The 27,008-nt window shown below is 40.7% G+C and overlaps 1 protein-coding gene across 4 annotated transcripts; it reads left to right on the top strand.

Annotated features, from left to right (window-relative positions):
• Window positions 1-849: 849 nt before the first annotated feature.
• prrc2a (proline-rich coiled-coil 2A) lies at window positions 850-27,008 on the top strand. Of its 4 annotated transcripts, XR_007186317.1 has the most exons (18): window positions 850-1,005; window positions 8,846-8,997; window positions 11,911-12,088; window positions 12,473-12,569; window positions 12,766-12,841; window positions 13,625-13,768; window positions 13,933-14,183; window positions 14,287-14,366; window positions 14,465-14,613; window positions 18,793-18,895; window positions 18,993-19,191; window positions 19,338-19,430; window positions 19,559-20,102; window positions 20,215-20,462; window positions 20,682-20,988; window positions 21,068-21,290; window positions 21,486-26,172; window positions 26,558-27,008. XR_007186317.1 is itself a non-coding variant. In XM_048201166.1 (17 exons), exons 2-17 carry the CDS (start codon window positions 8,883-8,885, stop codon window positions 24,490-24,492), a joined length of 5,814 nt encoding a protein of 1,937 aa, XP_048057123.1. In that variant the 5' UTR covers window positions 850-1,005; window positions 8,846-8,882; the 3' UTR covers window positions 24,493-27,008. The 4 variants fall into 4 exon arrangements, 3 of the variants coding, with proteins under 3 accessions (XP_048057123.1, XP_048057125.1, XP_048057124.1); XM_048201166.1 differs by having other exon boundaries at window positions 21,486-27,008; XM_048201167.1 differs by having other exon boundaries at window positions 875-1,169; window positions 21,486-27,008.

Raw genomic sequence — 27,008 nt, 5'->3', positions numbered from 1 at the left:
AATGGATTATGGGGAATGAAGTCCACGATAGAGTGGCAACAGTCTGGGATAGAGTGCCCTCTGGTGGCTATCAAGTGCACTCCAGCTGGTGATCATAACAGATGCTTTGCTCATTTTGGCAGCTTTTTTTTTTTTTTTTTTTTTTTTTAAAGCAACAACAATTGAATGTTGTTGTATTAATACAAAATATCAATCCAAGTGGCATTTGTACAATAAATATTTTTTGGTAGTAGCCTTTACCTGGTTAAAATTAATATATCTGGTTCCTATTGTTTAACTTATAACATATTTTTTATTTAGCTCTTTTTTTAAAAGGCTTTAGGGTTTGTTATCTAATGCAGAGTTTTTCAATGTTTCAGATGCCGTGGAGCCCCAAATATGATCATCCTGGTGCGAGAGCCCCCATCATAAAATTTAAAAGGCAGCTATATATTTTCATGTATAAAGACCATATTTATACTGTGAAAATTAATATTAAAAAAATGCATAAAATAGTATTCAGAAAAAAATTGGTTTCTATTTTGTTACATTATTACATTTTTCTACTCACTATATTACTCTGCTGTACTGTAGATGTATTATTTATGTATTTATTTTAATTCTTTATGTATTTAATTTAATTCAGAAAAAAATAATACATTTTTAAGTGCATCTTAGATGTCTACATAGCTTTTGGGTAATGATATAGAAGAAGACATCAAGTTACACCTGTTCGTTCAAGCATTGTCCTCACGGGTCATTCATAGCGGACTTCTATTACCGAGAGAGGCGGGCCTTGCATAAATGTAAATTGTAGTTAAACATATTTGATCTGATTGGCCAAGAGGCCTGTTCGGAACGTATTATGTTAATTTAACCCCGCCCACTATGCGCGCATCCGCCCCTCTCTGCGCTACCATCCTCAGAAGCCGTTGACGGCTCTAATAGTGACGGATCGACCCCCCGCAATATTATTTTATTTTTCCTTTTTCATTTGTTTTGTGGAAAAAAGAAAAAGGAGTACAAGTAAGCCTCACTGCACACATCCGTCCTCAGCAACCCCCCTCAGATCTCTTCAACTCATAATCTTGTTTTGAGCTTTTGTAAGAGGTTGTGCTAACGATAGCTAGTGCACGATTATTGCTAATAACTCCACGATACAACCTCGAGACAAGTCGGGACAAGACCAGGTTAGTAGCTGTGTCTAATGACCAATGGAGTGCATAAAATAGGTTTTATTTTAGAGGTGTTTGTGATCGTAGTGTTGTGGTCCAGCTGTCCTGCTTTTCATCGGTCGGTTAGCAACGTTAGCATGCTATCAGCATAGCTTGTGTGTCACATCCTGGTGAAGCTGTACCATATATATCGTTTTTTAAATAATGTGCCTGCGAGGTTTTCATTGAGACTGTTTTAGTAAGTTTTATTTTCACGCTGAGTTGGAGTAGTACGCATAGGTTGAAGTAAATATATAAGACTTGCATTGACTGGGACTGCATGTCTGACAAGTGCAATGTTTTGGTTCAGAAACAAGGATCCGGTTAACTTGTTTGGTTAAACATGTATTAAATCGCACTTTAAAATCCCAGAAGTCGGCTTCCAGACGAAGCCTATGTTGTTAAATCGTCACAAATCCCGATGCTAATGTGCTTGTAGCTCTGGCCTCACTTTACCGCCGCCATTTTGTTTTGTTCTCGCCATCAAATCCTTTAGTCAAACCCGCAGCATCAATAATATGGATAATTTATCTCCCTATTCTGCATTTGTCGCTTTTTCCTATTTATCTAATCCATGCCTAGATTAATGCACATGTTTGGAATGATATGTAATCATGAAGTTTTGTATATTATGAAATGTATAGGTCTGCTCCCTCCTTCCAGCACGAAACATGGAGGCCGCGGTTACAAGCAGCTAGTTAACCAGTCAAAACAGACAATTCACCGGGTTTATAATGCACCGGACACCGCTTTTTATATCCGATATCGGACTTTTCGTGTAGTTAGATGAACAACCGAAGTGTTTTTGTGGAAAGCTATTCTGTGCCCTTACGACCAGTTGGCAAAGCCTGTAAAATAATCTACGCAGCTCCTGTTCGCCAGCGTTGCTTCATGTTGCGTAGAGATTATTTTACAGGCTTTGCCAAATGGCCATCGCTGCTATTCCTAATCTGCATCTGATGTGAAGTACACTGCGCTGGTGTTATTGTGTTAAATAGACAACCAGGACGGTGCTTTTTACTAATGGATTGTGCTCTTTAAAATTCATGTCGGTGAGGGTTGTTTTTGGACATCCTTTAAGATGCTGTTTTAGTTGTCCTTTGCAAAAATTATCACCATATTACCAGGCATGTTGTTACTATCGTAAAATCATACAAAATACATATGGGCTTATGCAAACGTTATAAGAATAATTTATGGCGATGATATCGAGAGTGGTGGCTAGTCCCAAATATTCAAGCAATTTATTTTGGCGAAACCAATTTTAATGTACGTTGTATGATTGAATTGTGTATTGGCTTTTAATCATTGTATATAATGTTGAAAGTCACACTGTAAAAGAAACCCTGTAAATAGGCCAGAACTTTCAGTCCAAAGCATAATTCGGTTTTACATGTGCAGAGAAGGGGTTTTCAATCTTTCAAATTTTGCAGACCCCCAAATATATTCATCCTCATGTGATAGACCCCATCCTAAAATTTTAAAAGGTTTCTATATATTTATAAAGACCCAATTTATACTGTGGAAAAGTTAATATTATAAATGTCTGTTATGTTACATTGCATTTTTCTATTCTTTGTAGTAATGTACTGTTGTATTATTTAAATCAAAATATATTTTTATTTTAATTACATTGAAAAATTATTTATTTTAATCAATTTATCATTTTAATAAAATTTGTTTAATTAATTGGCTTAATTTTATTTAAAATTAATTTTATTTTTATATTTTTTACACTGCTTTTCTCTAAACTTTTCCACGGGCCCCCTGGGGTCCTCGTTCTCCAGTTTGAAAATCTCTGCCCTAGGGTATGTGAACTGTGCACATGACATAAATTTCATCATTAGTATAGTATGCACGTACTGTACCCACACAGTCTGATTTTTTTCCAACTGCGTGTACTTATTGCTTTTATTTTTTCACTAATTAGTTTGTCTTCAAGGTGGCCCTACTGTTGTTTTACAATCAAAAAAGAAATGGAAGAGCCGCAACAATGGCATAACATCGGAGACCACAAGAACAAGACGCCTGTGTTAACAAATGCTTGTTTGAGGTGGTTTAGAGATGCCCAGAGCCCACTATAGTTTAAACCGGTGGTCGCCCAATATTGAATTTTTGATGGCCGATGCCCATATCTTAGAGAGCAGGGTGGGTGATGACCTATATATATATATATATATATATATATATATATATATATATATATATATATATATATATATATATATATATATATATATATATATATATATATATATATATATATATATATAATAAATTATCAGTATTGGTATTGGCTTTGATACTGCGTTTATTTATTTATTTTTTTTCAGACAGGACCGATCCAAATCTGATAATTTGCATACTGATGGTTGTTACTGTTATAGCTACAATATGTAAGATTTTTGCAGTAAAATATCCAAAAACCACTAGGCCGGTGTTATTTATTTTGTTCAGTTGAGTACTTAAAGGTCCCGTTTTTCGTGGTTTTTTGAAGCTTTGATTGTGTTTATAGTGTGCAATATAACATGTATTCATGTTTCACGTGTAAAAAAACACAGTATTTTTCACATAATTTACTTATCTGTATACCGCTGTTTCCACTGTCATAAAAACGGGCTGATGACTTCCTTGTTCTATGAAGTCCCTCCTTCAGAAATACGTAACGAGTTCTGATTGTGCCAGCGGTTCCTGTGTTGTGATTCGACAGCAGTTTAGCGCACCTTGCCCGGAAAGGTCACGCCTGTTACCATAACGTGTGCTGCACATAGTTTTACATGTGGATTATAATTTTCGGGACCCGAGTTAAACATAAATTGTAACCATTGATCTCTAAGTACAGCGTCCCTGGGAAGACCAAACAAAGGTGATTGGACTGCGGGATGAATATAACAGCGTTTCGATGACATGGCGACAAACACACTCTACAAACGCAACTCTTGCTCTTTTCCGTGGGAGCGCAACAAGACCACGCCCCCTTTTTTTGTGTATTCCTGCGGGCGGAGGTTAGTCAAAAAACTGTTTTAGTGACGTCATTAAAGAAGGAAGTAGAGGGATGTAGTCCAAACTGGCTGTTCGATGTAGGCGACTTCTGTTAAATAAAATATCTTGCTTGGCATTGAACTTTGAGCTTTAAAATTTTACAGATTTTATTTATACTCTAACAACAACATTACACACTAACTAAAGTTTGAAACATGGGATCACGAAGAACGGGACCTTTAAAATATCCCAAATGTTTCCAACTCTTTGAAAATCGTGATTTTAAACAAGGATACAGGACGTGAACGGGAGTCGCCTGTCAATGGCGTCATATCCGCGTTACCCTTGGTTTCCGGTTTTATTTTATAGAAACCATGGAAACACTAAAGACGCTTTAATCTATTACATGTTTTATTAGAAAAGGGAACAACTGTTTGGTTACATTTATAGACAGAAAACAAATTATTGTTATATAGCTCAACACGTTTAGTCTTATTGTTTAAATCTAATTTTCTTGATTTTCCGAGAGTACCATGCTTTTACCATGCCTCAGAGAAAAACTCTATTTGTTTAAGTAGCTAAGTAATACAGAATTTTCTCCATCATACAATATATTTTAAAATGAATAACATATTGTAGCTTTAAGCTCCACAATAGGCAAAAAACACATTATTAAGCACCATTAAGAAGTTTTTGTGCACTATATTCCATGTCTTCCGAAGCCATTCGATAGCTTGATGTGAAGGACAGATGAATATTTACATCGCTACATTAAATAGTTTACTCTTGCTCTGCTCTGGCTGTCAGTCGTTCTCCGTTCAGCATTCAAACAGCACATCATATTCTGTTACGGCAGTCAGCATGGTAAAACTCTCCAAGATGATTCAGTGTTCTCATTATTATACTTGACCTGTAGACAAATGTCTGAGGATTTGCATAAAAAGACTTTATATTGCTGGAGTTTATTGCTGTTTCCAAATTATGTGATATTCTCTATCCTGGTGTCTGTTAGTTGACAAAATAAAACACCGGTCATGAATTAGATGTTTAGGATTTCGATGTAAGATGAGCTTGAGTTTGTTGCACGGCCCTATTTGTTTAAACCGCGAGAGGCGTCTAAGCTTACGATACTTTTACATCATACATCACGTCAGGGGTTACTCTTGTGGCACAAGTCAACTTGCGCAGTATATGTACGGTCGTCTGCCGGAATTGCTGTTTTCTAATTGAATATATTTTAAAATGTAGTATATTTCTGTGATGGCAAAGCTGAATTTTCAGCAGCCGTTACTCTAGTCTTCAGTGTCACATGATCCTTCAGAAATCATTCTGAAACACTGATATGGTGCTCAGGTAACTTCAGGTAAATTTCTTTTTATTATTTTTAAGACAGTTGTGCTGCTTAACATTTTTTTTTTTTTTTTTTTTTTTTGGGAAATTGTGATGATTTTTCAGGATTCTTTGAATAGAATGAACAGCAATTCATTCTGTGAACAGCATTTATTTGCATTTATTACATTTTATTAAATTGATTTAAAGTATTTATTAAATGGGAGTCTTTTGTAACATTATAAATGTGTTCTGTCACTTTTGGTCAATTTAATGCATTCTTGATTAATATTAATTAAAAAAAAAATCTTACGAGAAATGTTTGAATGGCATCAGTGTTTTCACAAAAATGGTAAGCAGCAAAAACTGTTTTCAATGTTGATAATAATAAATGTTTCTTGTTCAGCAAATCATGTTAGGATGGTTTTTTGAAGGATCATGTGACACTGAAGACTGAAGTGATGATGCTGAAAATTCAGCTTTGCCATAAATGTAATAAATTACATTTTAAAATAATTGTTTCCTACTTTAATAAATTTAAAATTGTAATAATATTTAACAATATTACTGTTTTTACTGTATTTTTGATTAAATAAATGCCACCATGGTGAACATAAGACTTCTTTCAAAAACATATGTATTTTTTTTAATGTTTCCAAACTTTTGACAGGTAATGTAGGCAATTTCAGGTTATATCATACTTGAGGTTATTTATGTGGTTTTGAAATACAAAAATTGTTCAGTGTTTGACACAAGACTCTTATAATGAATATTATAACATAGGGAAGAAAAACATCTAGATTTAGATTTATCTGTTTTAGCTGCAGTTAATGATTTTAAAATCATTTTAGATTCTCATTTTATGAGAGTAGTTGAGTGGATGTTACTGGCTAGCAGTAAGACAGTCATGGTGTTGCTATGGATGAAATCTCTAGCAAGACAGAAACGGAGGAACAACATTTATAATGTATCACCATGGTAACCAGTCACAACTGCCTTTTCCAAGCATTTTGAATATGTTCTAAAGTCATTAATGGCTTTTATTGATAAATCAGGCTTGGTAAGCAGTTCACCTAAGTCAAGTGTAGTGAAAGAGAATTTAGAAACAGAATTTAGATGAGAAAGTTTTGTTTACTGTTAGAATTAATTACTGTTAGAATGTCTACATGTTGCTGACTTTCAAATGTCCATCGTGTCTAGCATAAACATGGGTCATATGCTGTAAGATCTGTTTTGTTGATATTTGATAATATGGGATACCCCAGTATCTTGGTTGATTTGAATTAGTTGAGAATGAGACCTGGGTGGACTTGTGTAAACAAACTGTAGGCTTGTCTCGGGGGCTGTATAGTGATCTACAAAATGCAGCAAATTAACAATAAATGTCATGGCTTCAAAGTTATTCATTGATTCAGTATCAGATTTTAACTCAATCTGTGTAAAGTTGAGCTAAATTCATCTGTCACAGAACAGATCATAGCCAAATGAAGCCTTATTGAAGGTATATTCTGCATTCTGCATTTTTCCTCGATTTGTTTACGGGGCAATGCAGTAAATGTTATATTTAGTAGTGAGAATCAGCAGAGACCTTGCAATATGTAAGGGTGCTTTCACACCCGAGTGTTTGTTTTGGAACCTGGTGCGTTTTCTTCCTTGGCTCGGTTCGTTTAGGCATATGTGAACACGGCAATCGCGCTCGGACACGCACCATAACAATCGCTCCAAGACCGCCTGAACGAGGTGGTCTCGGCCCGATTGCAAACGAACTCTGGAGCGGTTCGCTTGTGGTGTGAAAGAAATCCAACCCAACTAAAATGCAGCAGTGTTAGATTCTGTGAGTGAGCTCATTAGTTACTGCAGTTAAAAAACCAAAGAGCACCTCATAATTTTAAAATGTTGTAATCGCGCTTATCTGTGCAAGAACGCTGTCCTGACAAAGCCTTGATTCTCGCTCTTGCTGCATTATAACATTCATATAGTGTTTCCATGTGTCGCGACACTGTTAGCCTACTAGACAGTGCCGGGAGATACAGAGAGAGCTCGCTCTCCGCAGTTTCCTCCTAATCTCTAAACGTTTCTCCTCCTAATCTCCTCCATATCCCTTTAAAATATAGCATTCTGTGCAGAATTCAAATGGGTCCGATACGTTTTGTGGTCTTCGCCGACTCGCAGATAGGTGCGACCGGAGCAGACTGCGCGTTATGGTGGTTCACGTGACATTAACGTGAAACCAGACTTCATTCGCCCCACTGGAAAGCACATTTACACTGTCTGAATCGTTCCCTGTCCCCTATATAGTCCACTATGTGCCATTCACCATGTAGAAAATAATAAATGTGTGAACAAGTGACTGATTTCAGCCACAGCTTCAGCCTCTATTTATAGTGTAGGGGGCGGGATGCTTTAGATTCTAGAGAACATTTGATTGGACAGAAAATCGGATGAGAAGCTGAAGTGCAGCGTGATGTCATCAAAATCATTGATCCATATTGACGGAAGTGAGAGACTGTACGTTCTATACGCTTATATCTTCTAAATGCCAATTTTGTCATTGTTTTGGAGCACACACTAGCTTTTAAATAACAGTAAGGCTAACATTTACGTAACTTCAATTTTGATTTCAGGGGGACTTTAAGAGCGTTTAAAGTGGCAGATGACAAAACTGCAGAATACATTTATAATACATAGGCCTAGAACATTATAAGCTGCTGGTGTGATGCTTATATAGTTATCTGTAAAGTTATCACTCTTTGTGTGAGTGGAATTTGTTCTTGGTGTTCAATCTCCTTTTTCTCAGAAATATTCATGTGAAAAACTGCTATGAAATATTAAAAATAAAAACATTGATTCTTGGCTTCAGAATATCCATACCCATGTAAATCTGGAAACTTTTGTGTGATATGTGGAAGGATACAAGAAAAGGACGACAAGAAAAGGATTTTGTTAATACAGCTCGCAGACCAGAGTTGGCTTATATCCTTTAATTTGGCCCACAATGCCATATTATAAGAGGGGGTGAAATGCATTGAATTGTTCAGAATATAAATTAATAAATGTTTTTTAATGTAATATTGTTAGATATAATGCAGTATTAGTTGTTTGATTAAGTTTGGTGCTAAACTCTGTAGGAAAGTGGACCTTGAGAGCCAGAGTTAAGAATGTCTGGTCTAAAGGGGTTCTAATACTAGCCCGTTACAGTGATGTCAGTCATGCCTACACTTGGCTGTTCAGTTCAGCGTTCATTTTGATCCTGAAAACACAGTAACGCTTGAAAGGGAACACCCTTCGCATCAGCATTATGTTCTCCCTTTTCACTCTCTCTTTCGCTCTTTCTCTTTCAGTCTCAGGACTCACCATACTCAATGAGCGTACAGCGCAATGTCAGAGCGCTCTGGGCAAACGGCAAAGGGGAAGGATGGCAAAACCAAGTATGCGTCTCTCAACCTGTTTGATACCTACAAAGGAAAGAGCCTTGAAGCACAGAAGCCAGTTGGTAAGTTTGCCTTGAGTAAAAGCTTTAAAGGTGATAAAGAGGATCTTTTCGTCGACTGAGAAACCAAAGACTGTTACTGAGTTTTTGAAATGAGCGCATGCGTAAGAACAACCCCCCCTCCTTTCGAGGGAACGCCTCCCAAAACTCGTGCACGAGTATTGGAACACGAGTGTTTACCACCGGCATTCGCTGTATCGTGTTAGTGGATTCATTATGTTGGACTCACCGCAGGTAACTCATAAACTGCAGTTGTTACTCCTGTCTCTGGACAAAAACATCGCATGCGGCGCCTGTGGAGTGTGGAAAGTTACTGGAGCGCGCAGCCGCGCTCGTCTCTCACAAGGAACGTCAGGGCAGTGATTGACAAGCCAGAGAGCCAATCCGCGCACGTCTCTCACAAGGAATGTCACGGCAGTGATTGACAAGCCAGAGGGCCAATCGTTTACGCGATGATCGCGTAAACGATTGGCTGATGTTTTTAAGGCCCTACCTCATGCACAGATGATGTATATTAATTTTATTCCTTTTAGTGCACTAATAAATAGTCTTTTATCAGTTAGTAAAGACAGTTTCAAGTAATATTGCAAAAATGTATAAAACAAAATATCCTCTTTAGCACCTTTAAGGATTTGTTGTCACAAACATTTTGTTGTTTAAACAAATTTATCTCCATCTATTTGTATATGGAGGATCTGGGGTTTAATTGAGGTCAACATAAAAAAAAATGGACCGGCAAAGACCTTTGAGTTTCTGTGTGTATATATGATGGGACGATTCTTTTTATATCAATTGAAATGGCTGTGGAAATAAAGTTCACGTGGAGTGTCCTCATATTCTGAAAACACCATGAGCATCACACTTGTCTGGTAGATGAAATTTTGTCGCTTCTTCACATAGAGACATGCAGGACATGAAGCCTTCATATCTACTTTTGACTTAATCATCCAAATTTTGCCAAATTCCATGACATTCCGTGTTATACTGTAAATGCCATTTTTATGACTGGATTCTGCAATTCTGTCCACGTTTTCCACATCATATGTTTCCACTGTTGAACAATTCATGTGTAAGCAGGAGGTGGCTGCTGCTGTGCTGATAAGACTGATGGAGCTCATCTGTTTTTGCCACAACAGTGCAATACAGCTGTTGCATATCCAGACAATACAGTCATTTACAGTGTGCAATCTAAGAACAGAAGGGGCTTTCGTACCAGAGGAACTTTTTCATAGTTCCTAGAACTATTGGCTGAAGTACCTGGATTTTGCCGTGTTCGCACCGCAGGAACTAGGAACGATTTAGTTCTAGGAACTCCTTTTGGGGGAACTAAATTGGCTCCTACTTCAGAGTAGGGTCTAAACATGCTCTATAGGAACTATCTGTGATGTAAGTGTACGTTGGTTGGTCAAACGCATGTCAAACACCGTCACCCGGCATTTTTAAAAAGCCGTGTAAACATATTTACCTCACAAACATGGAAAACAGCGATAACAGCATTTACCTGTTGTCTGCAGGGATGTTCTTTTCTCTGCCTCGATACTGAAAGTTGTCATAAGAGATTTCGTCTCTTAGATCCACTTTTTGCTCTTTCAGTCGCATAGATTATGCATTTAAATTCCATTATCCGTTATCATGAAACCCACGACACGCAACAAACAGCTCCAATCGCGGCATCCTCCATTCACCGTTTTTTAGCGTTTGTAAATGCCGCGCTTAAAGGATTAGTTCACTTTCAAATAAAATTTTCCTGATAATTTACTCACCCCCATGTCATCCAAGATGTTCATGTCTGTCTTTCTTCAGTCGAAAAGAAATTAAGGTTTTTGATGAAAACATTCCAGGATTATTTTCCTTATAGTGGACTTCATTGGCCTCCAAATGGTTGAAGGTCAAAATTACAGTTTCAGTGCAGCTTCAAAGGGCTTTAAACGATACCAGACGAGGAATAAGGGTCTTACCTAGCGAAACGATCGGCCATTTTTGAAAAAAAAAAAAATGTAAATGTTTTCATCAAAAACCTTAATTTATTTTCGACTGAAGAAAGAAGCACATGGACATCTTGGATGATATGGGGGTGAGTAAATTATCAGAAAAATTTTATTTGAAAGTGTACTAATCCTTTAAAGACGCCGCTGTCGGCCGCTTCGCAGTTCCTATTTCCAGTGCTAATGCACCAGGAACATGGCCCGGGGGAGAAATTAGTTCTCTGGGAACTATCCTAGTAGCTAGTTCTTAGAACTAAGTTCCTAGAACTATTCGATGCGAAAGCCCCTATAATCTTCCTGGCCTTTCTGAAACAAAGCAGCCTCATGGTCATTGATTTCCAAATTTATTAAATCCCACTCTGGATCATCCTAGCATTATTTAAACAGTTTCCAGTTGTGTAAGCATTGTTCAGGGCAGCTTGCTGAACTGTTGAGGTTTGACCTAATACAGAGTTCTTCTTGTGATCATCGTTTTCCCTGCTTATGTTTTATTCATTAGCTGAACTACCAACTCTAAGAAGCTGTCCCTGTTTTCACAAATAAAGTTCACCCAGTGGTTCAGACTGCTTTGCTCCATGAAACAAATAGGGGATTGAGAGTTGGGACAGATGTGTTTTTCATCATCTGAAACCACCAACAACTGCTCTGTGCATTGTTCAACCTATTTTGCATGGGCCACGTCTGTAATGAGAGTGTTAAAGTTGGATTTTTTGACCAAGTCAATTCTGAGTCAACCACTTGAAACAAATCCGTATAAGATAGTTTTGCTCCTTTCACTGGCCAGCCAAGCATTGCTAAGCCATAATGGATGAAGGAGTTTGTTCTCACACATGCAGCAGTCTCTCCCGCTCAGTCAGACTATGTCCCTCAAGATGGTGTTGGGTTTCTGCACTTGTTTATTTACCTCCTCCTGTTCCACTTTTACTTTCAGTTGCCCCTCGTCATGGCTTACAGTCTCTTGGTAAAGTTGCCTCTGCACGGCGCATGCCCCCCCCTGCCAACTTGCCTAGTTTGAAGGCGGAGAACAAAGGTAACGACCCCAACGTCTCGCTCGTTCCCAAAGACGGCACAGGATGGGCAAGCAAGCAGGAACAAGCAGACCCAAAGAGGTGAGGGATGTTCACCTTTCTGAAGGAGCTACATTGCCTCATGATATTGTTTGTGTAATTCAAAATACCATTAAAAACCCTACCAACACCATTGTCATCAATATAACAGTCTGCACTTTGAAAAAGTGCCCAACAATGCTACAATTTACTGACAGTGTGCTCAAATGGTACATTGTTTTTTTTTTTTTTTTTACTATGGACCACCCAGATTGTTAAATCAGTTTTTTGTTGAGATAAATCACGTCTGGTTTTGATTGGACTGTTTAAAACATAATTATCTGCAGAGACCTTCCACCCTCTGCTTTCTGTAAATACAATCTAATTGGGTACATGCCCATGCTTGCCATCTAATGTCTGTTGTTTTGGTTCTGTTCTTTCCTGTAGTACCGATGTATTGTCAACAGCGCAGCCGGAGTCGCAGCAGCCTGTGGCCTCACAGATGTCTGTGCCGAGCGTGCCGAGAACACCTCCAGCTCAAGAGGTGCCTTCACACGAACATGAATAATCTTGAATATTATCCATATTATTCAACATCTAAAGTTTGAGTTAATCAAATCTGTACTTTACAGCTGTAGTTGTTGTTGTATGACAAGACATACCACATCTTTAAATCAATACACTTTTTGGCACTTTTTTGTGTTTGTTTGGTACTTGACACTTTTTTAAATGTCTCTTAGGCCCCTACTCAAGCTCTAGCCGTAGGACCAAGGTCCTGGGCACCGGCCAGTGTTACACATGGAGTACAAGGAGATGGTAAGATACAGTGCCAGGAACATGCATGTAGATAACATGGAGCACATAGAGTACAGTGTTTGAAACTACTAAAAATTAGGAGCTTAACAGTTACCTATATTGAAACTTAAAATATTACTTTAATTATCTTGTTTGAAATTAAGTTTTTTTTTGTTTGTTTGTTTGTTTGTTTTTTTAAATCAGCAGTATATGAACTATGAGGTTAACAATGAGGAAATTTAAATTAGGATGATGTCAAAATTGAAATTGAACATTGGTTGAATTATACTAATTATAGCTAATAACTAAAAACATAATATTGACTTCTGTCATTTACTCTAGTCGTGATGTTTTGCATTTTTTTAAATTATCGGCACCGGATGATAAGTTTTTCTGTTTGACTGATGTGTTGGAAGCGGGACTTTTATTTTGATGGTGCTGAAAATGGCTGCGCCTGAACACACAGCGCTCCCATTCTCTGTCTTCATTAGTTATGGTCTCTGTTGGTCTCTGTATGGTCAACAGTTTTGACCATAAAATATTATAGTGTTAGCATTTATATGTTTAGTAACAGAAGGGCAAACACTATAATAATTTCTCATTTACCTTCAGCATTTAGCAAATAAGCATTTATATAATTTAAATGGGGGATTTGTTGCTTCATCTCCATGGTAAGAAAAAAAAACATACCGTCACAGCCCTACTCTTAAACTTTGTTATATTTAAAACATCAGAAGTGGTGTTTGTATTGAAAGACATTCTTTGTACATCAAGGATATTCAATTCCCTTTGCTCTCTTCACAGGTGGAAAGGGATCAAACCAACCGTCGCCATTCTCTCGCGAGGAATTTCCCACCCTGCAGGCGGCTGGAGACCAGGACAGAGCTGGCAAAGAACAGGCCACTGCAGATCAGTGGTATGGGCCAGGACCAAGCCTCCGCCCCCAGAGTAAGCTTGAGTGCCCCTTTCTCCTTTCAGTAACTTTTGTGGTGATTTGTGTCTTTGAGCATGTGGTATTCATATTATGTCTGTTATCTTCTGATGCTTCTGATTCGTGTTGGTTCACACATTCAGTGGGCTCTCAGTAAACAATTTATTGCTTTTTGTCCTAGACGTTACGAGTTGGCGGGATGGTGGGGGCCGGGCATTGGCACCCACCCTGGCTGGGGAGGCAGTTGCGGAGGGCGGTGCTGGGGGAAACATGGTGATGGAGGGTGCTGCTGGGGCCCCTCCCATCCCACAGCAGAATGCATCCTCTCATGGGCCGCCTAGAGCTCCCTCAACCAGCAACCCCGCGCTTCCCCTCCCCCAGCCACCTATTGGCCCGCAGTTCCAGGCTTACAGAGGGATCATGCCTCCCTTCGTAAGTTTGAACATTTTCATCTTGGCTAATCTCTCTGGAGAATGTCTAAAATTTGTTCAATGCATTCATGGCCTTTCTGTTCTGGCTGCATCTTTATCTCTAGATGTATCCACCATACTTGCCCTTTCCACCCTATGGTCCACAGGGACCTTACAGGTACCCACCCCCAAATGAGGCCCCTAGGTAAGACCATTTGCACTCAACTGAGTAGAAATACTACTAATATTCACTTCCACAGTCATTTAGTTGACGTTCTTAACCTTTTTCTGACTTCTTGCCAGGTTTTCTCGTTCCCAGGGTGGAGTAGGGCCAGATGGGCGGCCACCTGGAGGCCCCCGGGGTGAAGTGGTAAAACGTCCATCCATCCTCAAACAGGATGACCTGAAGGAGCTGGATGAGCTGGACCATGATGGAGATGAGGGCTGGGCTGGTAAGTGGAAAGCTTTCAGTTCTTCTGAGACATTAAAGGGGACCTATTATGCCCCATTTTACAAGATGTAAAATAAGTCTCTGTTGTCCCCAGAGTGTGTATGTGAAGTTTTAGCTCGAAATACATCTAAGATAATTTTTTTATAGCATGTTAAAGTTGCCACTTTTAGTGGTTGAGCAAACTAGAACCATTTTAGTGTGGTCCCTTTAAATGCAAATGAACTGCTGTGCTCGGCCTAAGAGGGCGGAGTTTCAAGAGCTCATTCTCCAGTGACAGGAGTCAGTCAGGACGCAAAATAATGTCAGAAACTGCGAATATATGCTGCATGGAGATAGAACGGGTATACAGGGCTTAAAGTTTTCCGACACCATGCCGGATCTCCGGCGTGTGGCATTTGGCTGCGGAAAAAAATATAGTCCTACATTTGTCTTGACTTCCTGTTGTGATTCTTTTCATTCATACAGTTTGCACTCATTGATTTATCATATCGTACAATGTTTTTAACATTTAAACAGACATTGAATAGTAGAAAGTGTGTATGATGTAGTGTTTTAGTTGATAGCAGCCTACTTTTGACAAAGCTGATTTCTGAGAGACGCAAGAGAAACGCGGCTATTTGATTTACGAACGCGCTGCTCATTTCATAGTTTTCACCCATTTGTGTTTCATGTCTATCATCTCGCAAGGTTTAAACATTTAAATACATATCAAATAGTAGAAAATGTTTGATGTTTGATTGATGTATTAGACTAATTTTGTCAAAGCTCTGATTTCTGAGCGCGGCTATTTGATTTGCGCTGTGCTTGGGTTACACTCATTAACTTCACACAGACATATTAGACTATTGCGTAATAATTTCCGAGATTTATGTAATTTTGTGCTATCCCTTGGCTCACCTGTTATTCATCAAACACGAGAAGTGACTATTTTCCCATACACTGCGATCTTTGTAGCGCTTCAGTTCACGCAGAGAGCACATGAACTGACCTCATACCCTACCTGTCAACACTCCCGTTTTTGCCGTTTTGCTCCCGTATTTCACTCCCGCCATCTCCTGCCCCCCTCCTGTTTTGCTATTTCTCCCAGGAAACTCCCGTAATTTGTATGGCCCAAACATCGTTATAAGAATAATCAAATAATTATATTATTCCAAGGTTGTCCAGTTGCCAGATCTTGTATGAAACACATTCTACTCGCGCAATCGACACATCACACAAATTCAAACCCATTTGTGACCTCAACCTGGCAACCTACAGCCCCTTTGCACTGTTGATATCTGCGCAATCGACGCGAGAAGTTGAATCAAGGCAAGCATCACAATAAACCTCACAAGAATCGAAAATAGGCTACTTAAACTGGATTGAGATCATAGACATCACGTTTCTGTCGCAATCTTTCCTGGCGTTCTGTGGCGTGACAGCGCTATCAGTTCAAGCAGAACGCACAAACCGATCATCTCTTCCATTTTATTGTTACAACTTGAAATAAACATGAATGAACCTCTGAAGGTATGTTGAAAGATACAGTACAACTTAAAGGTCCCGTTCTTCGTGATCCCATGTTTCAAACTTTAGTTAGTGTGTAATGTTGTTGTTAGAGTATAAATAAAATCTGTAAAATTTTAAAGCTCAAAGTTCAATGCCAAGCGAGATATTTTATTTAACAGAAGTCGCCTACATTGAACGGCCAGTTTGGACTACATCCCTCTACTTCCTTCTTTAATGACGTCACTAAAACAGTTTTTTGATTAACCTCCGCCCACAGGAATACACAAAAAAGGGGGCGTGGTCTTGTTGCGCTCCCAACAGGAATACACAAGAGTTGCGTTTGTAGAGTGTGTTTGTCGCCATGTCGTCGAAACACTGTTATTTTCATCCCGCAGTCCAGTCACCTTTGTTTGGCCTTCCCAGGGACACTGTACTTTGTACAACGTTAGCACTCACTCAGAAGAGTACCTCATACGGAAAACAGCCATATACATAAGCATAGTCCCCTCTTGTGGCCATTATGTGCACTGCAGTCCAACATTAACTATTGCAGTAAGGATACCACAATTATAATTTTCGGGAACCGAGTTAAACATAAATTGTAACCATTGAGCTCTTTTTCTGTCGCTGCTTGTGGAGATTAAAGAGTTCAGTCTCTCGGGAATTATTGTCTTTTGTGTTCATTCGGCACGACACCACAATAATCCACATGTAAAACTATGTGCAGCCTACGTTATGGTAACAGGCGTGACCTTTCCGGGCAAGATGCGCTAAACTGCTGTCGAATCACAACACAGGAACCGCTGGCACAATCAGAACTCGTTACGTATTTCTGAAGGAGGGACTTCATAGAACAAAGAAGTCATCAGCCCGTTTTTATGACAGTGGAAACAGCGGTATACATATAAGTAAATTATGTGAAAAATACTGTGTTTTTTTACACGTGAAACATGAACACATGTTATATGGCACACTATAAACACAATCAAAGCTTCAAAAAACCACGAAAAACGGGACCTTTAAAAAAATCCATACCATGTCTCATGTAATCGCTCAATGAGTTTCAACTGCGGAAATACGTTAATAAAACGGATTGTAAAAAATGTCACAATTACCTCAGAAAAGCGATTCACTGTGTCCAAAAACTCGTTAGTCAGCTACAAAAATGAACTTATAGAGGAGCAATTTGCTAAATGTATGCACTCCAGGCTATATCCCTTATTTGTACTTAACATGCTTCAGTTATTGAATGCATGTTTGAATAAATCCGTTTTATGACCGCAACCATTTAAATGTTTAATGAAGGAAATTTTAAATGTTTATGAAAGAAAATCATTTTCAAATAATGTTTTTATATTTAGCTTACAAATCGATTAATTTAAACCTTTTAATAATATAATAATGTACCAACTGTCACTCCTGTTTACAGCATTAGTTGAGAGATGCCATGTACTTATCCTTATAGGCCCCAAATTAATCAATATTGAACCGAAAGTAAATCAAATTGCAAGCTTCTGAATTGAAATCGAATCCAATTATGAAATTTGTGTCAATGCCCAGCCCTAATGTCTATATATAATATAGACACTAGGGCTGGGCACGTCACCTTTTTTAACCTCTTTTGAGTTTGCAGGTATGTAGTTCGTTTGAAGAAAAATCATCCCTCGTTAAACACTCGTTACAACTAACAGTAAACTAATATATAAAGACCTTATGCCTTTCGGGTGGTGCTTAATAAACTTTATACCCATAAATAAACTCAGATGAACTGTAATAAAGTGCCCTCTCCTTCATTACTGCCGTATCCAGTATCATTCTGGAGACTTTAAGCTGGATCACAAACTGTTTTTACTTGTATATTCTTAAGTAGCACATTTTTAGCACAGTCTCTGTTTTATATTGTCCCTTTGTATTGATATTCGTTCACTAAGCAGTCCGGTGTGAAATGATTCGCGCTGACATAAACGAATTTCGACAGAACTGAGGGAGAATTTTCTGGAAAACCAAGTTAATCCACCTCGTTTTCAGCAGCTCAGATTTAGGTAGTAAATGAAGAGAGCTCTGTGGATTAATCCATCCAGCTACAGAACACCTAAAACGCTTGGGAGACATTCTCGTCAGTGCAGCAATGGCGGACTCACTGTGAACTCACTCAGGGCGGTTCTATGTTAAATCGATCTGTCTGTCAACATTTGTGGGCGGGGCCTGTGGCTTTTGTGACGTCACACTGCCAGGGATCTGGAAACGGCTTGTTCAGAGACACTGCTTATGATTTATGGGGATTAAAAAAAAAGGAGTGGGCGGATTTTTATCACTATAAGGTGGTTGTGTACACACACTGCCAACACACATTTATGTCCAAACACCATGCAAAAGTGAATTTTGCATAATAGGCCCCCTTTAAAGTGTAGTAGGCCATAACAGCTAACACCTTATGAGATTGAATGTAAAAAAGAAAATTATTTTGATTTAATGTTATATACTGCATAATTGGGTAACTTTATGAAATTGATAACTTTGCATACAAAGAGACAGTGTTTTTTTATTGTTTAATAAATGACAGTTGATGACAGGAACAAAAAATCTCAAAAAAGTTAAACGGTAATATATTTGTTTTTTCAGTATTAATTTAGAGGTACAATATATAACTACTCTGTATTAACTTTTTCTTGATCATTTGCTTTGCTCTTAGGAGCACAGGAGGAAATTGACTACTCCGCAAAGTTGAAGTTCAGCGATGATGAAGGAGAGGATGATGGGGAAGAAGAACGGACTGAAAACAAAAATGGAACCCGGTAAACGTTTCCGAAATGTTTTCTTATCAGTTGAGTAGTTTAACTGATCTTTTGTCACTAAAGTCCTTTTTGCATACTTGATATTCTGCTGTAACAGAGAGTCAAGGGAGCAGCAGAGATCCCAAGATGGACCTGCACCTGTTTCACGTTCCCGGGCATCCGACAGTGGAGGGGATTCGCGCCGCACCCCTCCTTCCAGTGCTGAAGATGGCTCCGCATCCCCCTCCAGCAAGCCAGGCTGGGCCGAGGAGAGTGGAAGCAGCTGGAGCAGCCAAGCAAATGCAGGACCTTATCAGGTATAAAACCCATTTCCCCATCCAGGTGCAAGCCTTCAGTGGTACCACTGGCCTTTGCCAAATAATGTGCAGTCACTGTGAGGACAGGAACAAGCTTGTAGTGTTTCCTGGATGACTCGCTGATTGATACATGTACCCCTATGCAGGGGCGTAGGCCTGGATTAGGTGGCCCAAGGGAGCAGCCCTCCCCCCCACCAGGTCCACTTCTTGGACAAGGGCCCAACTCCTACTACCGCCAGGTACATGGGGAAGAGTCCAAGAAATAGGATGGAAGCGACATCAAGCACTAACAAAACCATGTTGGTGTTAATGACGATGGTGGTTACATCGGTGTTACTTTAATTACTAACCCGCCTTCTATCAACAGGACCGGCCATTGAACCAGTCGCCAATTTCCGGCCCCATCCTGGCCCCCCAGAAGCCCAGTGGTGCCCAGGCACAGCAGCAGGCGGGGCCATTGCCTGGTGGGCCGACCCCTCCTCCCTCCGGCACCCTGCACCCCCAGCAACAGGGTGAGGATGAGGATGAGACATGGCGGCAACGAAGGAAGCAGTCGTCAACAGAGATCTCCGCTGCAGTAGAGCGTGCTCGTCGTCGACGTGAAGAGGAGGAACGGAGGATGCAGGAGGAGCGCCGTGCTGCCTGTGCAGAGAAGCTCAAAAGACTTGATGAAAAACAACAGCAGCAACAGACTATGAAACCCAGCAGCCCCAGTGATGCTCCAGCCAACAGCCCTAGTCCTTCCTTATCCGCATCTGCCTCATCTCCTAATATCAGTCAGCCACCGTCACCCTGTGTGGACATTGAAGAACCTCCTCTATCACCCGCTCATGGGAGCAGTGCAACATTAGGGTTGAATATTAATAACAGACAGAGGGCTGGCAGCAACAGCAGCCATGACTCCAACACTGGTTAGTACATTTCCTCATCTTTCTGACATGTGGTGGTCTTTTCTTCATGAATGTTTGTAGTAGAAGATGAGCAATCATTTCAGTATGTGTTTATGATTTCCTTTTCATTCAGAGTCCCAGCAGGCTCTGCAGCCTCAAGCTATCCAGCATCCACAATCCTTGGATGTCCCAGTGCCTGGAGATGCCAAGGAGGAACCTGTGGTGGGCGTGCCACACATCCGTGGCACTAGAGGTGGAGATGACTCCGTGAAGTTGGTTGAAAGTGTTGGTGGAACAGGACGGCAGGGAAGTGGTCCACCTGGGCAGGGGTTTTCCAAGTATCAAAAATCGCTTCCTCCTCGTTTTCAGAGGCAACAACAGGTTTGTTTTGTCCTGTAGGTTTTGTCTCCAAGTATGGAAAAGTCCTATCCATTATATACAATGTTTGGAAATTGTATTGAAAGTGTTTCAGTTAATGTATTATATAGATAAAATAACTTTAACACACTAAAATTTGAATTTCTTTATGGACAGAGATTAAAGTTTAACAAAAATAAAAAAACATTTAGCAAAAAAGTGGCTTGTATTGTTTGTGGGCAGGAGCAACTTCTCAAACAGCAGCAGCAGCAGCAGCAGCAGCATCAGTGGCAGCAGCAGCAACATAACCAGGTTGCCCAAAATCAGCTCCAATCCCAGCCTCAGAATCAGCAGGGCCCCTCTCCAGGTACCACACCACAGTCTGGGCTTAAACAGCCAACCCTTTACCCCTCTGGCTCAATGGGACGCCCTCCACCTCTGCCTATGAACTTTGATCCCCGCTGGATGATAATGCCCTACATGGACCCCCGAATAATGCAGGGACGTCCCCCACCCATGGACTACTACCCTCCCAGCATGCATCCTTCTGGTTAGTAAAAAACCCAGATAAACTGAATATTAGACAGATGTTTTGTTGTCCAGAGATGATGAGGGCTTTTGTGTTTCAGGGTTGATAAGTCGAGAACGTTCTGATTCAGGTGGCTCTGGGTCAGATCCGTTTGATAGACAGCAGCATGGTGGACCCCCTCATCCTCATCGTGGCACACCTCCCATGGATCCCAAACTGGCTTGGGGACCAGATGTTTTTCCAGGGGGTACTGAGGGTCGAGGTCTAACCTCCCCCTTACGGCAGAAAACTGTCGAGGAAGAGGAGGCTGGCAAAGGTCAAAGGTAACAAAAAGCTATTTCAGACATTTTTTTTTTTTTATATTAAAAAATATTAAGTAATTGAATTAAACCATCTTGAGTTGAAATTCTTTATTCATTAATTTTAATGTTGAATATGTTTGAACTGTTCCTTTAGATTATATTGTAAGACTTTTTTTTTATAAGCATGACATCTTTTCTTTTTCTAAATGTTTCTAGAAGTGACACTCCTCCAGTGCGTTTGCGAGAGGGAGGTACGGCTCCCATTCAGCCGCCTGGTGTGGCTCCTAGCTCTCCATCTGGCTCATCCAACCAAACACCACCACCTCTGGGGATTCAAGTTGGGGGCCAGGGTGGTAGCCACCATGCCCATCATCAGCCCTTTATGGGTGGGCGAGGAGGTTACAGTAGCTACCCTGACAATGGTTCCAGAATGGGCCCCCACCTGCAGCAAAGGGCCAGCAGTGGAGGGACACTGCATGGTTTTGGACATCAAGAGAGTAGTCAACAGAGCCAAATCTGGGGGACTCCTCATCCCCATTATGACCGTAATGGGCGTTCTGATCACTCTGCCTTGGAGGCCAATTCGCATCTCCAACACCATGGTCCTCCCACTCACCCTCCTCATTTCACTCTTCATCCTCATAAGCAAGAGAATGGCAGGGAGCGAGAAAAAGGGGGGGAGCCAAAAAAGAGTGACCCTTCACCTCATCTCCATCAGCCGTCCCTCTCCTCTTCCTGTTCATCGTCATCATCATCATCTTCGTCAGCTAGAGAAGATGGCAGTGGAAAACAGTCCCTACATAATCAAGTCACACCACAGCATGAGCATGATACTGGATCCACTCATGCTTCAGGAAGGAAACAAGAGAAGATGGGAAATGCACATAATCAGCCCCCACAGCATTCTGTGCAGCAGCATCACCCTAAAGCCAACCCTCGCAGTCGGGAGCACAAAACTGAGACGCACTGGGGCCCGAGGCCTGGTAGCAGTAGCATGAGCGGGGGCTCAACCCATAACAGAAAGGCAGGCTCTGGAATGAGTGGAAATACTGAAGAATCTGCTAATCAGGGGTCTGAGAACAAATGCTTTACTCAATCAGATGGCATCACAGTCAAGCGGGCAGGTCCTATTAAGAGACCAGTGCTTAAAGAGATGAAAAGAGAGGGTGGTGAAGGAGGAGGAGAAAAGACCACTGGAGGCTCTGGTAAAGATAAAGAACAAGATGCTAGCCAGACCACAACCAAACAAGAGCCAGCCTCTGGGGCTCAAGTGTCCTCAGCACCCAGTGGGAAAGATGATGCAGTCTCATCGAATAAACCCAGAACTGGTGGAAAGGAGCGAGGTAACACTGGGGGTACAGGTAAAGGATCCAAAAATGGAGAAAGCTCCATTCAGAATTCTGGCTATTCAGCTTCTCAGTCCAGGAGGGAAAGAGAGCTTTCTTCTGAAAGAGGAAGCACAACTTACCATGCATCCTCATCCAGAGGTAGCCGATCCAACCGTGGCCGAGGAGAGTTCTTCGGCCGAGGCCGAGGCTATAGGGGTACTTACACTGGCAGTGCAGGTGGTGGTAGCCGTGGGAAAGCAGGTGGCAGGAGCAGCAAGGACTATAGGTCAGCTGCCAACAGTGGCTACCACCATGCACCTTCTAATCAAGACTACAAGCGGGAGGCCTCATCTGGCAGTGGTAGGCATGGACATGGGGGCTCTCAGCCAAATCCGGGACGTGCTAGGAATCGAAGTGAAACTCGAAGTGAAGGGTCTGAATATGAAGAGGTGCCAAAGAGGAGGAGACAACGGGGATCTGAAACAGGCAGCGAGAGTGCTGGCAGTGACCTTGCTCACTCTGACAAGGAAGACCGCAAGCTGAACACCAAGACTGGCACTGGAGGAGAGAACCCTACAACAGGCCCTTCATCATCTTCAGCTCCGATCAGGAACTCCCAGACAAGAGTGTTCACTCCAAGGGGAGTGCCATCAAGACGTGGCAGGGGTGGAGGTGGTGCTGGAGGGGGTCTCCATAGAAGTGGAGGTACTGCTGGAGTGTCTGGTGGACATAGATCTGGACCTGGCTCTGCTTCTCATGGCTGGTCTGCAAAATCTGCTACTGTGCGAAAGCAACAGACATCCTCACAGCCATCCCCTCCTAAAGATTCAGGCCGTGGAATGAATGGTGACAAGAAGAAAGCTGCAGACCTGAATCAGTCTCAGAGTCAAAGTACAAATTCCTCCACACCTAATCCCTCTGTGCCCACAGCTATCCAACAGGGGTCCACTGAGAATGGAAGTGTTGGAGCCCCTCTGCCCTCAAGTAATGTTCCTTTAAATTCCACTGGCGCTCCTACCCAGACTCTTCCTCTGTCTACCCCCGATGGACGAAGTTTCCCTAACAGGGGATTTGAGCGGCCTCCTCGTCGTAGGCGCCACGGACGATCCCAGCATCAGCAGGACAAGCCTCCCAGGTTCCGCAGACTTAAGCAAGAGCGAGAGAATGCAGCCCGTATAAATGGAAGCAGTGGAATTGAAGTTGTAGCTGGACAACAGCAGCACACTGCTTCACCATTGCAGAATTCCCTGCAAGAAACCAACAGCACTCCCAGTGCCTCGGTCCCAGCTGTTGCAAATGCAAACCACACTGTATCCGCAACTTCTAACAATAATAATAATAGCAGCAACCTTGGGGGTGGAAACCAAAATTTCAATAGTCACCACCACCATCACTACCAGGGCAACTCCCAGTCACACCCTCAGCACCATCACAACCATAACCCAGCTGGGGGTGCCAAATCTCCCGATGTCTCTAACCAGAACTCTGACCAGGCCAATGAGGAATGGGAAACTGCCTCAGAAAGCAGTGATTTCACAGAGTTTCGAGAAAGAGAGGGTGGAGGAGGTGGTAAATCCTATTCTTCGCATCATCATCATCACCACCATCACCATCCATCAGGAAGAGGTGGTGGAGGTGGTGGTGGTGGCGGCGGCGGCGGTGGTGGTGAGAGAGAGATGACGGCTAAAGAATTGGCCACTAGCAAGAGAAGCTTCTCCAGTCAGCGCCCTGGAATGGAGAGGCAAAACAGAAGGGTGAACACCGGTGGTGGTGGTGGAGGAAGAGGCCCCAGGGGTCCGCCCGGTGCTGGCGGGGCAGTGGGTGGAGCTGGTGCTGGTGGGGGCAATCGTGGTGAGAGGCGTGGCAACTGGCCCTCTCCTAAGAACAGGAAGTGATGCTTTTTTGGGGGGGGGGGGATGTTTAAAATGCATCTCTCTATCTTTGGCCACTCTTTTATGTAAAACCTCTTCCCCCTTAACATGTTAACAGTTTATTATTGTAAAAGATTAGTTACCAAGACCATGTACACATTCTAGATATTTTTGGTTTATAGCTTTTTGTCCCTTAATTGGAAATTCACACTCTGTGTCCTTTCACACTCCCACAGATCCTAAACTACTCTCGAAATTTTACATACTACACCCCATTTTAAGTATTTCCTGACTGAAAATGTATTCAACCACATGACCCATTTATGTTTGCATATACAAGCACAATATTACATCAACCTGACAAACATGTGCTTAGTTTATGTATGCTGGGCACATTTCATATATTTATGTAAGAACTGTGGCTTGAAGTATATATGAAAGGCTAAGGTTGATATTATGTACTTGTGTATTCACATCACATGTTGGATTTTGGAAGTTGCTCTTTTAATGAGAACAAATGTATCATAGATTTCTTTTTCCCCTTTTTGTGTTTTGAATTTCTCTGTTAATTTTCCATTTCAACCTCTCTTTAAAGGTGAGGATATATCTTTTTCTTCTGCAAAGCAGGTCATTAAAATGTATTTTTAAATAGAACCCCCTTCATTTTTGGTTCAATCTTGCATACTACTATGCTTGCCCCACTAAGTATTACACCACAGCTCACTTTTTTTTTTTTTAAAGAATATCACTGACATGCCCACTTTTTTCAGAACTACATGGTGTATTTTTCTTTGTTAAAGTCATAGGTCTTCTCTGCTCATTGCTTTGGGTTTTCAAATAGTTTCATTAGCGGTTTTGGCCTCGGCATGGAATTGTAGTCTATTAGTGCACATTATACATGTTTATATTGTTGGACAGTGATCTTAAATGAAGGTCCTTCAAAAGTTCCTCTTCATGGATCACATTGTTTTAAGGCCGTTTCTGTTGTGAGCAAATCAAATGACTCTTAGCCTTAGTGTCAGATCCTCATTAATTTAGAAATTTTTTGTTGAGAACATACATTACAGATTTTCTTTTGTCTTGCACTTATGTTAAGCCAGTAAACTCCAAAACTCTCCTTTAGATTATAGATAGTTTATTGTTTTTGTCTTTCTTTCTCCAAATTATTAGCTGTATATTGGGCATCTTATTTGACTAGATGTCATACTGCAGTTCCAGGTTATTGAACATGAAAAGTATTGTGCTATTGTTATATTCACTTACCAGTGTAGAGGTCACGCTTTGACCTGCATTGTAAATGCCCTCTTTTTTTTCTTTTTTTTTTTTTCTTTCTTTTTTAAAAAGAAAAGAAACATACACAAGCTCTTCCTCGTGTGTATTCCCAAAGTCCCCCAAAACATGTATCAAACATGAGCAAATGTCTTGCTCACATCCTCGGACTGATCTTCAATTTACCAGTCATCTCATTGAGACACAAGTCAATGCCAAGGAGTCTGTGGCCCTTTTTTTGAGTAGTGTTACAAAAAAAAAGAAAAGAAAAAGACATTGGTTCAATGTGCAATATGCCTGACGTCAAACAAAACCTGCCCATCCAGGGAGCCTGAGCCCAGGTTAACAAGAAACCACAAATGCTTGACGTCTAAATAGAAACGGATCAAAGCATTGTTCCCTCCTCGTTTTGACCAGCATCTCTATCCTAATGGTGTAAGTTGGGGTTTGTTTGTTTTCTGGGAATGCCTTGGTCTAATGAATAGCTTTGAAATAATATGTAGGGCTTTTGAATGAAATGTATGTGTGAGTAGGGCATTTAAAAAGTGTGTGTGAATTTATATCTGATCTCTACATGTAATGTGCTTTTTTGAGGCTAGAACACTTTGTGAAAGGCGAACATGAGTCCCAATTGCCCACTTTTTCTGACACTATTAGGATGTTTATTTTATCTAGGATATTTTCATTATATACATTCAAGTGTGTGTATATGTTAATCCAAATGAAGTGCAGTGGAAAAAAAGTTAAATCAATATATATATATTTTTCCTATCTACTAAGGGAAAATAACTAAAATGGGTTTATTTTACTTTTCTTGCAGACATTTTACCAAGCATGGTTTCGTCCTCAGATGCAGCTTGGTCTGTATTCGTTGGAAGCCATTCTCTCATAGGCTTTCAGTGCTGTTTATCATCCCTCTTAAACTTAATCCATTGATGTGGTCACATTATATGTACCAATATTTGAATAAAAATGAATAGAAATGTGTATTCCTTGAAATACTCAGAGATTGTATTATACTTCTAACTATACCAAGGTACCTGAAGTTGTTACTGCTGTCCTAGCATCTATGGCTTATTATTGGAACCTTGATATACACACATGTAGGTATATTGGTATGCATCTGAGTTTGTCTGCCCCAACTTACATTCCCACACACAGTTGTTGCCATTTTTAAGTTCAAGGGAGCAATGTACAAGCAGAGAAGTGTCTTATTATAATAAAAAGTATACAGAGAAAACGTTAAATAAAAATCTTTTGTTTTAATGGAA

This window comes from Megalobrama amblycephala, linkage group LG9, assembly GCF_018812025.1.
Source record: "Megalobrama amblycephala isolate DHTTF-2021 linkage group LG9, ASM1881202v1, whole genome shotgun sequence".
NCBI classification, from domain to species: domain Eukaryota; kingdom Metazoa; phylum Chordata; class Actinopteri; order Cypriniformes; family Xenocyprididae; genus Megalobrama; species Megalobrama amblycephala.
This window is presented reverse-complemented; position numbering and strand designations above follow the sequence as displayed.

Excerpts from the sequence above, each read along its gene's own strand:
- prrc2a (XM_048201166.1), top strand. The coding sequence starts at position 8,883 with ATGTCAGAGCGCTCTGGGCAAACGGCAAAGGGGAAGGATGGCAAAACC. Across the intron at positions 14,367-14,464 it reads CCCCCAAATGAGGCCCCTAG|GTTTTCTCGTTCCCAGGGTG; the intron begins GTAAGACCATTT and ends ACTTCTTGCCAG. Across the intron at positions 20,989-21,067 it reads TCCCAGCATGCATCCTTCTG|GGTTGATAAGTCGAGAACGT; the intron begins GTTAGTAAAAAA and ends TTTGTGTTTCAG.